The 17,904-nt window shown below is 35.8% G+C and overlaps 1 protein-coding gene across 1 annotated transcript; it reads right to left on the minus strand.

The window, feature by feature from the left end:
- Positions 1–6,741, minus strand: LOC132300319 (uncharacterized). The gene is made up of 4 exons (XM_059797343.1): positions 6,439–6,741; positions 6,168–6,288; positions 2,555–2,738; positions 1–472 (listed from the first exon to the last, which is right to left on the minus strand). Exons 1-4 carry the CDS (start codon positions 6,658–6,660, stop codon positions 250–252), a joined length of 750 nt encoding a protein of 249 aa, XP_059653326.1. The 5' UTR covers positions 6,661–6,741; the 3' UTR covers positions 1–249.
- Positions 6,742–17,904: the final 11,163 nt, after the last annotated feature.

The following is a 17,904-nucleotide window of genomic DNA, read 5'->3' on the forward strand; positions in this document are numbered from 1 at the left end:
AGGTTTCAATTTGATATTCAATTCTAAAATCTGTAACCAATTACACAGTATAACCACAGATAATCCAGGCAAACATAGTTTCATCTTCGAATACAAGAATACAAGAAAGTCAAAAGCGTAATGTACATTGTACATTCCCTAATAAACCAATGATGTTCAACTGCAGCAGTCCATTAGTTTTAATTATAGAATTCTACTCCTACAACATGTCACACTACCCGGGTATTTTCTGAAAGTGATCTTCAAGTTCTAATCAAATTGCTGTCGAAGCTGCATCTCTGTCTCACTTTTCCACGTAGCATGTGATGACTGGCCCTTCATCCTCTTACTCTTCTCTTTGTCTTTAATGGCAGAACCCTTCTTCTTTGCTGCCTCTTTGTCTGTGTCAGCAGGAGGACGATCACCACAAACAGGACAGACCATTCCACGTGCACTAGAATATGTTTTGGGTATACCACATTGCAGGCACATCCTATAAACAGAAATCTCCCCTTTCAGAGTAGGATAAAATTCAGGTGCAGAAGCACAACAAACATACACAATACTACAAGTGCAACAAATACAAAGACATCGTTTCTCTTCAGATAGAACAAAATATTAACAGCAGGTCACTTCAATATATTTTTTTTTTTTTTTTCTCTTTTTGGCAGGTAGGTCATCTCTAGGAACCATAGCTTGGCAAGTGGTAAAGTTCAAGCTGCCAAGTTTGAGAAAGTCTAAGGGCAGCTACTTTCTGCAAATAATCTCCATAGGTTAGGTTTGTATTTCGTACTTAGTCCATCCTTCCCAGTCCCAGCACCAACGATTAACGGGGACCAACAATTTGTGTAACACTTTTTGGGTCAATACTTATCTTAATGTTACAGAACTTTTAATAGTCTGGGACTGGGAGTTATATCTGCCTATTGTGAAATAACCAATATGTTTTTGGTTTTTCACTGAAATAATAAGCTAATTTATGTCTATACTAAGTACTAACAGATTAATTGCCAGACAAGAAGAAAATAAAAAATAATAATAATAAACTAATTGATGAATTATTCATGGTGCCGAAATTTTGATTCCCTGAAATATTAAGATTTTATCAATTTTGCTCCTCTTGCCCAACTGCAGGTGCAAGGACTTATCTACAACTTCCACAACTAGTATGGCAGATACCTCATGATTAGCACAAGCTACATGAGGGGCAATAACTTGATAGTATTTTATTGTCCTTTTCGTGTTTTTGGCAATGTGGTCAGTATTAACACCTGGGCTTTTATGATTGCACTTGATAACTTTAATATTTACTAAATCACCATAAATTGATTGGTGGGACTTGGGAACTGAGAATTCTGCAACCCACAGTTAGGAATTGACTAGAGACCCAGCATTTGACCACCAAATTTTGATTTTTGAAGGGCTTCAAGGGTTTCAGAAAACAGAACTAAATTCTACAGTGGATATATATGGACTAGAAGGGGATTCAGAGAAAATATTGGTGGAGTTTTGAAATGATTTTGATGGGGGAATCTACCCACCGTTTTAGTTATCAAAATAAAATATTAGAAAAATGAAGTCCTACCCATCATTTTCGCGTGAGTTGAAGGAATACCCTAGCCATATGCAAGCACAAGGCAAAGAGATTAATTAAAAGCAAAATTTCCAGAGAGAAATCAGGAGTTGGAAAGATAATTTAGGTTGGGGCGATGGTCTTTGAAAGATGGGAGAAGCCACCACCTTGCTCATCGATGCAGCAGACATTGAGTTCTAGAGGCTCTGTTGTTTGAGCTTGTTTCTATTTCCTCTAACGTCCAAAAAGAAACAAAAACACAGAAAGAAATTAGAAGAGGAAGAATGGCAGAGTATTGGCATGGGAAAATGGAGATAGGAAGGGGAAAGAGAGAGAGAGGAGGAGAGAGGGGGGGGGGGGGGGGGGGGGGAGGGGGGAGAGAGGTGGGTGAGGGGGGAGATGGTGTAGGTAGAAGTTCGCACAGGAGAGAGAGAGAGAGGTGAGTCTTGTTCTGGAAGGTCTCTCCATGTGGGGGTTTGAGAGAGAGACAAGAAAGTTCTGCAGAAGTGTTTTAAGTGGGGCTGAAGGAGTGATAGGTTTTGCTGTCATATCCTTTTTATCTTGGAATAAGGAATGGAGCACAAAAATTCCTATTCGGAGCACGAATATTGCCACCATAATTAAAGACCACTACCAAGTGCCAATCTTTGTTTGCCGAGGATGATAAGAGGGAAAGTATGGGTATGAACCTCATATTGCCATTATTTGCACAATGTGATTACCTCGTACTAGAACCTTCATGCTTGGAAGCATGAATTTTTTTACCACTGCATGCACTAAATAATGGCCCTAGCTAATGGTCAATTGGTCATCAGCGTGCACGCACATTTTCATACACATAAAGGCTTAGGACATATATACACCCACACACATACATATATATAAAGACAAGGAGAACAAGGTAATGTGTTTGAATTTTTGACACTACTAAGTGTAACAGGAGGAACACAAATGAAAATATGCTCTATAGGCTCAATTCACTTTAACAAGAAAAGAAATGACCTTAGAAGCTCTGCCGCATCTTCTGCATTTGGATTGCTTGCAGTTGCAACACGCTTGACTCCTTGTGTTGTGCTCAAAGAACCATGAGCTTGATCTGACGATGTTGGAGCAGAGTTACCCCCAATATCACTTCTTACTCGCTCATGGATTCCAACTAAATGTGCTTTGGACTCTAGTACAGCACCTATAAAATACATAATAGAAAACTTCAGACTAATAGATTGCAATCAAACCCATAGAAAAATAAATAAATAAATAAAAAGAGAGAGAAGAAGAAGAAAGACAGCACTCTCCAAATCATATACTGAAATGCATAATGCCAAGAAAATATAAACCACTATTAATTCAGCAAATGAGATTTACTTTTATTGTTTGCATGGTTTCTTCTAAAACTACTGCCTTGAAACATGATTAACTGAAGCAACCCCATCAGGAATGTCCAATCAACTGGAAGAAACTTCAATTCTATAATTTTATCTAATCTAAACTATGAAATATCTCATTCAAAATTCGGTGGAACTTATCTGCGCCACATGTCCTATACTTTTTTAAAATGTCAAGCAGCTCAATAGACAACTACGTTGTGACGTAACCTAGGGTATCCATTGTTACAAAATCAAAATTGCAGGATATTTCAACTTGGAAATAGTAAGCTATACAGAAGAAAGAAAATATCTGTCTATATCTAGCAATCCTTTCTGGGACCAAGGAAATCGTGGAAGCTATCACTATGTAATCAATTCAAGCATGTTAGAAACTTTTTACAATTAAAATTAGCAAGTATGAGCAGCAAAGCAAGTACAAAATGCAAATTAGCATGCACATGCCATCCAGCATTACCACAAAATAGACCAACGATAAAATCAAATAACTTTTGATAATAGTTGTGACTTAATAAAATCAAATATTTAGAATAATTAAGATTACTTAGAAATTGTTATTATTAAACTTCTTTATCTGCATAGACTTAAATAACTACAAGTGTGTCTACAACAAGTGCACCACAGATTCAACTACATTTTTTAACGATTAAGGATGTTCTACTCCAAACTCACATCAGATGTTCTACTCCAAACTCTGATGTTATCGATCAATGAACCCACTCACCAATGCAATCTGCTTATCATATAGTGATTGATCTCTGTTGCTAGCCATCCAACTCTTCACTCAATAATTGATGCATGTTGTGGTTGATGATCTTCAAGTCCTCAATGATGCTCTCGCAATAGCATAATATGATTTTCTATTGACAACCCTACTTTGTAATAAAAGAACTCTCAATGTTTTCTCTTGGTAATCTTTCTCACAGAATAGCATAGGATGGAACTTGGTTGGGTAGCAAAGGTACTTGCTCTTCCTATCAATGATCATAGGTTCGATTCTCAACTTAGTCCTTTTTTCACCATCAGGTTGGACACGATCCCTGTTGAGTTGGCTAAAAATTAGTGGCTAAAGTGATGTATGTGTTGGTTAATGGAGAAAATTACGAGTCATTCAATGGTTGTCAACAATGCATGAATGAAAGTAAGAATGTACGATTGGTGCATGTGAGTGGCATGGTGACATGGGTTAACCTGCTTGGAGCGTGTTGTGTGGCTAAATGCATGTGTTGCATGAAAGAGAAGTAACAGAGAATAAATGAGTATTTGCTTTGCTTGCTTACACTGCGGCGCTGAAAATCCAATGGAAGATTGGTACAGCTTTGAGCCAGCTGCAATGTCGGCAATGCAAGTCGGAAAAAGAGTATATATATGTGTGTGTTGAGCCCAATAGCACAGGTGTGAAGAAAAGTGAAGAGCCGAGTGAATAAGAACAGTGAGATAAAGAGAGAGAGAGAGAGAGAGAGAGATATTGAGGGCCAAGAGTGAGTGTATTCCTTTTAGAAGAGTGGGTGTCTTCTTCTAGTGAGTGAGTGTAGAATAACTCTTGGTAATCCATTGAGAGTTGTAATCTTCTCTTTCCTTTAAATAAAAATTAGTGTATGTGATTTTCATCTTATTTTTTCTTTGTTGTCATTTCATATTTGTTGTGTGTGATCTTGGGTGGATTAATTCCTAACATGTGGTATAATAGCTGATACAAAAGGGATTACTTCCTAGCCCAAATCCACTACGAACCAGCCAGTTCCCTGAGAACTGGGTAATTCTATTACGAATCATTTAGTCACAATAGAACAGACTGCTACTTGGCTAAACCGGCAAGACTTCCGAGAACTGGCCTGTTTTATTGTGTCTTTTCTCGTCGACAAATCAACAAAAACTGGAATCAAGACTCGACAACTGCCGTATTCATTTCGAACCAGCCAGTACCAGTTTAGGGAACCATGATTTTTATAAGATATCTCATGGGACCAATGGTAGTTCAATTGAAATAAACTTTGATGGAAGCATTCTAGAGTGAGTTTGACTAATCAAAATCAAGGTTTGCCCGAACCGAGCTTTTGATTGAACCTAACTGCAAGTGCAGAAAAACTGACTTTAGGTGCTTTATTGAGCGGTCAAACCGACTCAAAATTAGGCACATAATATATACATGTAAAGCTTATCAAGTCTAGTTTTTGAAAATACGAAACTTATCACAAAATTCCAAGTAGATTATTTTTAGTGGTTTTTTAAAGGCACAAAGGTCAGTTTTGGCATCTTCAAATCCTTGTCAAAACCTACTTTTTATTTGATTTTTAATTCAAACCTAAAATCTAAGCTTCCTGAAAACTAAACCAATTTTAACCCATTAAAAAAAAATCAACTATGAACTTTTTAAATCAATTTAATTAAATATTAATCATTGAAAATCCTAGTCTTTTAGATCACTTATCTTTTCTAAACTGTATTATTAAAGGAATTTGAAAGAAGATACTGATACGATCTTTCGACCAAGTCTTCAATCTACAACCACAAGTCATCAACCAGTATAGACCAGTACATAACCTTTGTTCAATGTAAATGCCAAAAAATGACTCTTTTTTCTCTAAACAATTACTGAGTAAAACTGCTAATGAACCAGAAATCAATCAGTGATGTACTACAACCCAATAAAAAGAAGAAGAACAGGCCATAATCAGTAGAGAGTTGATCACACTAGCTAGTCATATAAAAAAAGTTCTACCAAATATTTAAATTTTGTTCTAATAGAAAGTAAATTTCAAATTTGCAAGTAGGGTTTTGTGTCTGTGATGTAGAACAACTCTTAAACAAGATCGAGCTTCAATTTGGATCAAAAATTTGACAAAGGATAAAAACAGATTGCTAAAATAAGAGAAAATTTGTTATACTTACATGATAAGATCTTGATCTATCTCGAGTTTTGTTATAACATTCAACTTTAAAAGAAAAAACAAAAACAGAAAAACCCACTAATTTGGAGTATTAATTATTGCAATAGTGATATAGGGTTTCTCCTATAATACTATATTAAATGTTTTATGGTGTAGTGTTATGAAGGTACTCAGAGCATGAATTGCACAAAACTAGTAATTGACACAATCACTCAAAAATTAGGTTTTTCATATACTATATTAAATGTTTTATGGACAATATAGACAGTGTTATGAAGGTACCGAGAACATGAATTGCACAATACTAGTAATTGACACCATCACTCAAAACATAATTACCGGCGGGTAGATCTTTTCTCTCTTTGCGGTTTCTCCGGCCACGCCATCGGTGCCCGTCATCTCTAGCAGCCGAATCTGGTTTTTCAATGCAATTGTTCAGAAACTGCGGCGGCCCTGAAACCTCCGATAATTACCAATAATTAAAAAAAAAAAAAAGGAAAAGATTAGCTCAGTGTTGAATATTTGTGATTAAGCAATGGAAAATCAATATATACATTTTTATATATATATATATATATATATATATATGTAGAGAGAGAAAATGAATTACTTCGGAGAATGCGTCGAGTGCCGACGGAAGGGAAGATCCGGCACCGGAGGCGAGGGGGGAGGGTTTTGAGAAGTCGAACAAGGGTTTGTTGCCCACCGAACGGTTGTTCCTTGAAACGTCGTCGTTTTCTTCCTCGTCATCTGAGGAATTTTGGAATTGGAGATGGTCGTTCTCGTCGTCTTCTTCGGCCGAAGAATAGCTTTGGAGAAGCGCTAAGCTCATTGCGGGTACACACTCAGCTCTGAGAAAATCAAATCCAGTGTGTCGATGCTATCGTCACGTGTATTCTGAGCTATGTGCATATAAAATTTGGTAGAAATTTTAAGAGGTAAAAAGGAATTAGCAATGAATTAAATAAATAAGTACTGCTCCAAAATCTCATCCTTAGATCACCTCCAATACTAAAAGTCATATATTTTGACGTTGTTATAGCTATCAAAATGTTACATTTTACTAATTATGTTCAATGGTACATTTTATGCAAAATATTATTTTTTGACACAACTATTATTATTTTTTAACTATCATTCCCACCCTTCATATTTGCATCAGTAATATTAATATTAGGCGCATTCCAAATTAGGTTGTAAATAATTAAGAAGTAAAAATCTAAAATATCTTGTCAAAAAAGGAAAAATAAAAAATAAAAAACAAAAGAAAAAAAGAGTGGCACATGACCCATATAATTAATTATATAATTTATATATATTTAACTATATAATTTATAGGCCCATGACCCTGGAAAAAGTATAGTATATATTTAGGGCAAATCATTTCAGCCTCCCCAGTCGCCTCCATTTCTATTCTTGTTCTCACTAAACTTGCCCCCTCTCTCGGCTAAATCATTTCAGATTGTTCAAAAAATCAAAACTCATATCTTTCAGTTTCCATCACCCGTTATTCCAGTTCGGGTTCGCCCTTCGCAAGCTTTAGCTGCTGTTTCTCAACTCTCAAGCTTGCCCCCCTCTCTCTCTGCAACTGCTAACTTGTATGTATGGGTTTTGTTTTAATTTTTTTTTTCTATAATTCTATTTTATGATGAACGTCTATAATTCTATTTTTTTTCCTATAATCAAGGTCTGTAATTCTTGTTTTGCAAACTAAATCCTATTTGGTGAAATTTTTTATGATCTTTTTTAAATATATATATATATATATAGATCTGAAACCCCATCTCTCTCTCTGAAATAGCTTCTCTCTCTCTCTGAAATAGCTACGGCTATTTCTTGTGCTACAATTGGCATAAGAAATAGAAAAGTTAAAAAGTAGCAGGCCATTTAGCATTGCATTGGAGAGCCTATTTTTAAGCCCACCTGCTATATTTTGAATTGACAGCCCATATCAGCCCCATTGGAGATGCTCTTAGGGGGGTTTTTTTTTTTTTTTTTTTTTTTTTTGGTTTTATTAGAACAGCTGGGTTATGTTGACTTCGAAATAAGTTGACCCATCATGTACACTTAAAATTCTCATTGGCTTATACTATGAAGTAGCGCGAACCGCTAATTTTGCCTTCGGACAGAGAAATCAATAACGTATTCTTTTTACTTCCGCCTCAAATCCATTATTTTCCTAATGTCAACCATTCTACAACTATAGAATATATTTGACATCAGCTCACCCTAATAGACTGTAAATAGAGTACAATGAATCATATTATGGGCTCTAAGTATCAAGAGACGCAACGCAGAAATCACATAACGAAAGACACCCTACGGACACTTGAACCTAAAGTGCTCTGATACCAACTATAATACCCCCGAATTTCAAAGTGTGATTTGGCTAGGCTCACGCTCGAAGACCCGTGGATATCAGAAACAATATGGCAATAAACGAATACAGAATACAAAAGAATAAATAAAATGTTGAAAGGAAAACTAGAATAATAATTAAATCCTCAAAATAACTTTCATTAAATAAAAATCTCCTTTGATAACAATAATCTTCCAAAATACATCTCAGAAATCCATATTATGTGGACCCCAATAAAATCCCAAATTGAAATAAATAACAGTAATAACTCTCTACATCCGAATACTGAAAATATGTACTAGAATCATACGTAGATGACTAGAAGAGTGATGATAACTGGTCTTTACTCTGCACAAACAATATCTACACCTTATACTTACATAAAGCTGAAAAATAAATAGTGAGTCAGACTCATAAACAAGTTCTTTCAACTACATCCCACAGAGACCTAATGAACAAATACATCATAGTCAACTCATGCAATAACTACATAGTTAGTATATATATAGATACACACTAAAGACTCTTATTGGAACTATAAGGCAGATTCATCCCAATATTAGGCATCATGCAAAACACATGTATAGTCATGAGTACCATCATCTACTATGGCATACTCACATTTTATATATCCAGCTACGCATCCGGGGATAATATAGCTTTCCTAACCATCGATCCGGAGAACTCAAGCTCATATCATGGTGTATACACACACACACACATATATATATATAGCCATATCCTAACAATGACAAAATCTATATTTTTTGGGCATTTTTATTTAATTTTATTTGTGCACGAAGATGCGTGTCACGGTGTTCCAAAATTTATTTGGGACGTTCCTTCGGGTTTAGAATCCTTAGAAACTCATTTGGGTCAGTTTCGATTTTCGTGTCTGGGAGTGTCGGGTGGGCCCCGCGACGGATTTTCATGTTCAGAAAATTTCTCGACATCACTGTGCTCTTCATTTACGTTGAGATTATCTGTTTTGCACTGTGTTGTGTCGTTTGCGAGTGTTTGGTACTTAAACGGACCATTTTAAGCGTTTAAGTGGAAAATGGACCCACATATTTGATTTTAGTATAAAAGGGTGACTTAGTTTATTTTAATTTTCATGGGCCCCTGAGGTGGTGATCGTGCAATTATGGTATGCATTGGATTGGATAGTGATCGTGGTTATTGTTAGATGTTCCCAAAGGACACGACAGGGCTCTTATTGCGAGTTACTATCGACGGGTCTATAACCCAAAGGTAGTTGGTTTTATGTCGAGTACATATCATGTATCAGTTTTATGTGTCTGTTGCATGGGGTTGTGGCATTACTAGCCAGGATTATGAGGTGAGGCGCATGTGTGGGGATTACGACTCTAGTATCCATAGGTTATAGTCACGTTTTGTAGAAGGGGTCAGTTTTGGCAGGGATTTGTTGATAGAGTAGACTCGCTGAGTTTCAGGAATGTTATGAGAATAGATTCTTTTGGGATGTAAGAGATGTGTTAGAGTGCCGTAGTAAGTCATTGGTCTTTGTATTTTTGGAGTCCTTAGTTTGATGCAGTATATGATGTACAGATATGAAGTGTTGATGTTGCTAGTGATGAGTTTCATGGGTTCTGGGTTATATTCATCCCTTGGTAGTTGTGTGGTCTGATAGTTATATGATCTACGTCTTAGAGATTTCGTGACTTGGAAAGGTATGGGTTTGATTGGGTATTTGAGGATTTAGGCCTTAAACAGGTGGGATTGACCAAAATGGACCAGGCGGACATTTATAGATCATATTCTAGCTCGAAACAAATTACCATAATACTGTCAAACTTAGGGTAATGATTATTCGTGTCCTTAGAGACACTTATCGTTTTGAGAAGTTTCGTGAGTAGCCTAGACGGGGATATGTCATAGGTTGGTACTAGGCGCTGGTGATGCTACCCTACGTATGAAGATGATGTGGGCAGGTGCTAGGTACTGACAATGCGACCATGCTGACTAGTATGCGTGGGCTGGTCCTATACACCAACGAGACTACCGTTCTTGTGAGTATGTATGGACAGGCATTGGTCGCTAGTCAGACTATCATATCAAAGAGAGTGTGTATTATCTAGTGATTGGTGTGATTGAGGTTTGGGAGTATTCTTTTGAACGGTATTAGAATGACTGGTAGCAACGATAGTAATAGTGATGGTACTAGTAGTACGAGTTTCTCGAGGTTGTTGAACAACTTGATTATAAGTACTTGGTTTAAACGTTGGATTGGATAGTAAAAGTGATGAAGTCGATGTTGTGACGTTCTTAGGTTTGACCAATAGGTTGAATTGGATTCTCAATTGAGTGCAGTTTTGCTAGTAGTGGCTAATTAGAGTTTTAACTTAATCTTGACATGCTAGGGTGATGTGTTGATGGATGTTCATTTCTTTGAGCCTGTTTATGGATCATTAGTTGGCTAGAGGCAGTCGGGGATATTTCCTTTTTGCGTTGTGGTGATAGGGGAATAAGTAATGGAATAGTTGTTTGACTGAAAGGATGGCATAGGAAAAAAGGCTGGCATGGTTTTCTCTTTAAGAATGGTGGATTTTAGGGACGAAATCCTTAAAGAGGGTAAACTGTGAGTCACATCAATATTTTAAAGAAAATTTTATTTTTTAAACATCAATATTTTGGGCAAGTCGGTCGGGTTTCACAGGTCAATTTTTTTTTTTTCTTTTCAAATATGCAAATTACATTTTCTTTTTCCATATTTGTAAACATCAAAATTTTTAAGAAAATTTTATTTTTTAAATATCAATATTTTAGGCGGGTCGATCGAGTTTCCATGGTCAATTTTTTTTTTTTTTTCCAAATATACAAATTACAATTTCTTTTTCCATGTTTTTAAACATCAAAATTTTTAAGAAAATTTTTTTTTTTAAACATTAATATTTTTGGCGGGTCAGGCGAGTTTCACTAGTCAATTTTTTTTTTTTTTTAAGAAATATGCAAATTACATTTTCCTTTTCCATGTTTGTAAATATAAAAAAAATTTAAAATTTTTTTTTTTTTAAACATCAATATGGGTCTTGATGGGTTGAGCCTATACATTTTTTAAATATAATTTTTAAAAAATAATTAAAAATTAATAATCAATGGATCGACGGGCCATAATGGGTTGACCCTATACATTTTTTACTCGCCCATTTTCAACCTGTTCTGAACGGGTTGAATATGGGTCTTGACCCATGTTTAACCCGCCCATTTTTAACCCAGTCCAAACCCCGCCTAACCCGCACATTTGCCACCCCTACACAAACCTAACACTTCAATCAATCTGAATGATCACATAGTTTTAAGGCTCTCCATCTTTGATATGATTAGGAATGTTCGGAGAACAGCAGTTGCAACAAGTCAAAGTTGAAGGGCAGCCAGCTGTTTTACACATTGGAGAAGACTATGATATGATGACTACGATAGAGATTGCACAGTAATCGAAAAAGTCTATGGTATTCAGACACCTTGTAGAACAGCAACCATCAGTTTACTTTGGATGAGATGAAATGAATGCGTATAAGTTGGGATATCATGCATTTGAAAAACTAAATTGAGCAGAATACCTTGGACAGAGGGATTTGAGTCTTGCTCCTACATCTTCTAAAAACACAAACAAATTACCCGAGGTCCAAATCCGAGGAATTGTCATGATTTCTTTAACTAGATACACTAATACTCCCTTCGTCCCACAAAAAGTGTCAAACTTTTTTATTTTTGGCTGCTCCAAAATAGTTGTCCCACTTCAAAATTCAATGTACTAATTTTTAAGTATTCCCACTGCTTGCCTTGGAGTTATAAATGCATTTAAAATTTGAAATAAGAGCTCATGTGGACCCACTATAGAAGGGTATATTTGAAAATTCATTCCATACCATTATAATAAAAAATAATAAAAACTACACCCTTAAAAGGTTAGATTTCCAAAAAATATGTGTACACCTTTCTATATAAATATGTACTCTCTCTATATTACCATGCGTGTTTACTTTTTAACTCTCTCTCTAGGTAGCAGTAACGATTTTAACTCTCTCTCTAGGTAGCAGTAACGATCACACTGTCATGCAATGCTCTCAAGTCTAACTCCAAAAAGGCCCATGGATGGGATGTGAATTACCAATAGGCCACAACAAAGCCAAAGTGACTCTCCTTTGCCATTTTTAAAAATTGCGATTTAGTAGTTACCTTTGTCATTTTTGTAATAACAATAATCCTTTTATTGTAATGAAATAGAAATTTGTAGTTACATTTTGTTGCAATAGTAATTTTTTTTTAATTAAAATGTAACAGGAACCTAATTAACTTATGTTGTGTTGCAAATGACATTTTAATTTTTAATTTTGAATTTTTGTGCTTATTAAGTTGAATTATTTTATGTAAAAGTCAATTTGGTGTAATACACATGTAAACATTGGAGATAATTTTTTGACTTTACTTATTCACGTGCCTTTCACAAAATTAGTTAAAAAGTAGTGTGGTCTATAATTACCTAAATAAAACATATGGTATGACTTATGAGAGCATAACATATATAGTTCATCAATTATATGAGAAATATTCGGGACGTCACTGTGACGTCCTGAATTTCTCTCATATTTTTCAGGCATTTTTATTTAATTTTATTTTGCACGAGCATGCGTGTCACGATATTCCGAAATTTGTTTGGGACATTTCTTTGGGTTTAGAACCCTTAGAAACTCAATTGGGTTAGTTTCGATTTTCGTATCCGGGAGGTGCCGGGTGGGCCCCGCGACAGATTTTCGTGTTCAAAAATTTTCTCGACATCACTGTGCTCTTCGTTTATGTTGGGATTGTACGTTTTACATTGCGTTGTGTCATTTGCGAGTGTTTGGGACTTAAACGGACCGTTTTAAGCCTTTAAGTGGAAGACGGGACCCACATATTTGATTTTAGTATAAAAGGGTGGCTTAGTTTATTTTTGGCCACATTTTCATTTCATTCCTTCTCTTTTCTAGGCGTGAGTTCTCTTTCTCTCTCTCTCTCTCTCTCCCCCTTTTGTTTTTCTTTTATATTATTATTCGTGTTACATGCTTCGGGTAAGGATTTCATCTAGCTCGGCTTAGATTTTTGTGACGCCGTAGAAGGAAAGTTCAACGAGCGTGACGAGAGTTTCAAGCCTATGGTTTCGGATTTCGAATTGGAGCATTTTAGAGATTTTGGGTGAGGCCTGAGTTTGGATTTTGAAGGCATCGTAAAAGGATTATTTACTCTCATTCACATTCTCTTTCATACTACGAAATCGGTTTGGCAATGGGAGCATTTCAATTTTGGTGTAAATGGGATTTTCATCATAATTTGAGGTATGAGTGTCTAATTTATGGAGTCCAAGGTGATTTGTGAGTCCTTATGTATTATTTATGTATATTAGTATACTATAGATGTCATGTTTTAATCATTTAATTGATATCATATAGAAATTCAAGTTGTTGCCATATTTTATGTGAGGTTTATTGTCCAATTTTCATGCCATTATGTGGAAATATGACAAGCATGCTTTGTATGTTAAGATTGTGCTAATAAATGTCTATTGGCTATTAGCATGCTTGATGTATGATAAATTGACACTATGAAAAGGATTGCTATAGTATGCAAATTAGCATCATATTGATGAAGAATGCATTCATGTCATGGGCATGACAGTGAGAATTGGGACGGTTTGTCAAATGGATTGTGTTTTCAAGAAGTTTATGAAAAGAATTTAATAAGAAATCGGATATCGCAAGTCCGATGCTAATTTGACCTAAAGGGACTACGTGCGGGATTTGGACGTGTAATGTTGCATTAACTAGGCCCCAAATGGTTGTCGGATTTGAAGTTAGGGATAGTTAAGTAATCTCGCCTCGGTAAAGTCAATTTACGATTTTCGGTGTAAGTTGTGTCGGTTTAAGACCGGAAATGGGATGGGAATGCACTTTATGGCATTAAGCATGAGCATGAACATTGATTGTGTTAATGGAAATTGTGATGAACTTGTATATTCGAATGTGGTCAAGTGCATGTATGGTTGCTAATGCCTTGTATTGACAGTTTCATTACTTTTTCCGTAAGAGTGATAAGTGCTCAAATATGACGCATTTTAGCACCTAAGCTAGGGTATTTTAGTCCATTCATCTATCTTACTTTCATATCTTAGATACTTATTTGTGTTATTGCCTATTTTAGGTTAATAAAGTTTAAACAGGCTAACAAGAGCCATTTAGCCCAATTTTGGAGCTAATGAGCAAAGTTGGAAAGAAGCCAAGAAAATGTACCAGAGGAGCTTCGATCGATCAAAGGGAATTGCGATCGATCGAAGAGTTCTACAATCGATCGAAATGAGGCGGTGCCAGCTCAGCAAAGTGGATAAGGCCCAGAAGATATTTTGATGCCACGTCAGCTTCGATCGATTGAAGCTAAGTGTTTGATCGATCGAGAATCTTCGATCAATTGAAGTGCCTGCTGGCAGTGTACTGTCTAATTCCCGAGCACACCGATTTCTACCTAACTTAAGTAGTTGCAAATTTCCTCCAATCATAGGCTATATTTCTGATTTGGTGCCTACTCAAAGGGCAATGTAATGAATTAATTGAACATCTATTAATCTATCTTGTGATATTAGAATATATATTTCTTACATAGTTTTCTCTCTAGAACTAGGGTTTTGAGAAGAAAGTAAGGATGAATATGATGATGCCAACCTCCAAGCTAGCCCTTGAGGGTTCCATGACCACTACAATGAGTGGCTAAATCATTCACTTGGGGCTAGAAATAGCCCATAGGCTTGCTTCCTAAACCTAGCTTTTGTATATTCTTGGGGATTGTAGTTGTAATGAATGTTTTGGTCCTGAATTAATATAGATCTTGTGATTTCTACTTAATTTGTATAGATTAATGCTTTCAATTGATCATTTATTTTTATCCATATGTCTATGTATGCTAGAATGCATGTTCATGTGCTTTTCTCTAGATTTAATGAAATTAATGCATGTCTATGTGTATTGATGTTGTTAATCTAGTGATGGTCAAAACATAGTGCCTAATTGAATACTCTTGTGATTTATTTGATGGTTCACAATTATTTCTTGATGGATTGTACCACACCTTTTGTTTAATTAGTATAATTCTCATGTCTTTAGCCTATATGTAGTTTAATTGCTTTAATTTCTTAAATAGGTGGACAATCCATTTTTGTTTCTTGATGTTCCATACTTATGAATGCAAATAGTACATTTCTCTAGATTATTGTGTGTGTTTTAATTGTTGTTTAATTGAATGGGTTATGATCTCATTTGATAGGTTGTGTTATTCACTAGATTAACTAGACAATCTATGTTTATTTGTCATCCATGCTTAGTTTTCAATTAGTGACACACACACACATATTTTGCAACTTAAATGTCCCTATTAATTTACAATTGCTAGTGTTTGGTGAAATGAAGCTCAGTGGTGAACTCTAAGCCCCAAGACTTCTCTCTCATTTATTTTCCCTTTAATTTTTAGATTGATAATTGCATTGTTTTTAATTGGACTTAGTTTAATCAAATCAAACCCCTCTTTTGATCATTCGACCTACTAACCCAATAATTGATTCCAAAGCACAACTCTTTTCCCTTGGGATGATCCCTACTCACTCTTGATATATTTTAGTTAGTAGTGGTAGTGGCATTCTATAAATTCAAATTTGATCACACTACACACATTTTTATTGCAACTAGTGTTTGACACCCACCAAGTTTTGGCACCGTTGCCGGGGATAGGTAATACCGTATTTTGGAAACAATTAGGAATTAATACTCTTTTAACCATGTTTTTATTTTATTTTGGTTACTTATTGTGTTTGTTCTTGATTGGCTAGGTGCATTGAGCCAAAAAGAGTGAAGCAAAAGGATTCTAGAGCAAAGAAGTAAGCAAGCCAAGTTAAGCTAAGCAAAAGCATAAAAGCTAAAAATAAAAAAATTGCAAAGCAAAGCAAGGCAAAGAAAAAAATTAAAAAATAATTTGAAGTTGCTTAAGAACCCTTTGTGAGCTTTTCTATCTCTTTTTTTAATTAAATCGTGAGCCCGCGTGGAGGCAAGTTTTTAATTTCCTAGATAAATTGTGAGCCTGCGTGGATGCAATTTATTTTTCTTGCATATTGTTGAAAGCATGGGAGTATGGGAACAATGTATGTGGAGGTTTTTTGATTGACTTGTTACGGAGGAGAAGTGATTGTTACTTGCTTGTTGCTAGTTGTTGTTTTGTTTATGCACGCATGGTCGTAGGTCATTAAATCCTACTCTTGTCCTACCTAATTTTCATCTTGAATCAGTTGTTCGAAATCCAAAGGGAAGGGGTAATTCTTGTAACTCCATTTCATAAATGGAGGAACATAATGAGGACCATATGGAGGATCTTGGTTACATCGACCAATAAAGTATCTTTCACCCTAATGTGCATCATAACAACATCCAAGTATCATTGGGCATGCCAAGACCTTTCATTCCACAACAACAAGGCCAAGTTTCATTGGGAATGCCTCGGCCAATTTTTGTTCCACCCCCACCTCCCGTTGCTCAAGTTAATCATGAGGCTTATGTCGAGCCTACAATTGTGAATCCTCCTCTTGCTTTAAGAGATCATTATGTGTCCAATGAGTATAATGCACCGGCATGCATTCAACTTCCTCCTTTTAGAGCACATCATTATGAGATAAAACTGTAAACAATCTAAATGCTTCCTAATTATCATGGACTTCCAAGTGAAGAACCTTACAAGCATTTGGATGAGTTTCTTGAAGTATGTTCCACCGTGAAATACATGGACAAGCCGGAAGAGGTTTTGCGATTAAAACTCTTCCCTTTCATCCTTAAAGATAAGACAAAATATTGGTTTAGCAATTTGAGACCTTTTTCTATAACCACTTGGGCGAAAATGCAACAAGAGTTCTTAAAATAGTACTATCCGGTGTCAAAAACCAATGCTATGAGAACTTCTATTTGTGAATTTTCTCAAGGGGATGGGGAGATGTTTCATGAGGCATGGGAAAGATTTAATGACTTGCTCAGGAAGTGCCCACACCATGACATTTCTAAGTGGCAATTAGTTCAATACTTCTTTGAAAGTTTGCCGTATAATCACAAGGGTATGGTTGGTGCATCCATGAGTGGTTCTTATCTTGATAAGCATGAAAATGATGTTTGGAAACTATATGAGAGCATGAGTGAAAACTCAATGCATTGATCTTTGTCATCTAAAAATGTTAGAAATTTTGGTGGAAGGAAGAATGTCGGCTTGTATCAAGTTGACAATTCTAATGCTATAGCCGCTGAAGTGAAGTTTTTATCTCAAAGTTTTGATAAAGTTTTGATCAACTAAAATTTGGTGAATCAAGTGTCTTCCTCCCCTAATCATGTTCATCATCCATCTAATGAATCATACATGACTTGTTCTAGTATTTTACATTCTACTTCCAATTGTCCTCATGGATATGTGCAAAGTGAACACCATGAACAAATAAATGCCACTTTTGTTAACCAAGGGAATAATCCATATGGCACTCATTATAATGTCGGGTGGAGGAACCATCCAAACTTCTCTTGGAAAAGCCAAGGGGAAGGCTCAAACCCTCCCTAAAGTGATTTTCAAGGCAAGTATGTTCCGCCCCCAATACAAGGCCAACATTCCCAAGGTTATCGTTCATCATTCCAAGCATCACATGGTAAC

The sequence above is a fragment of the Cornus florida genome, unplaced genomic scaffold (genome assembly GCF_030987335.1).
Source record: "Cornus florida cultivar Cherokee Brave unplaced genomic scaffold, ASM3098733v1 CherokeeBrave_3.0.0_Hap2_Chr03, whole genome shotgun sequence".
Classification (NCBI taxonomy): Eukaryota; Viridiplantae; Streptophyta; class Magnoliopsida; order Cornales; family Cornaceae; genus Cornus; species Cornus florida.

What these genes read in the sequence shown, in the direction of transcription:
- LOC132300319 (XM_059797343.1), bottom strand. Translation starts at nt 6,660, where the DNA reads ATGAGCTTAGCGCTTCTCCAAAGCTATTCTTCGGCCGAAGAAGACGAC. An exon ending in CACTCGACGCATTCTCCGAA is followed by an intron (nt 6,289 to 6,438) that starts GTAATTCATTTT and finishes TAATTATCGGAG; the next exon opens with GTTTCAGGGCCGCCGCAGTT. An exon ending in GATGCGGCAGAGCTTCTAAG is followed by an intron (nt 473 to 2,554) that starts GTCATTTCTTTT and finishes TTCTGTTTATAG; the next exon opens with GATGTGCCTGCAATGTGGTA.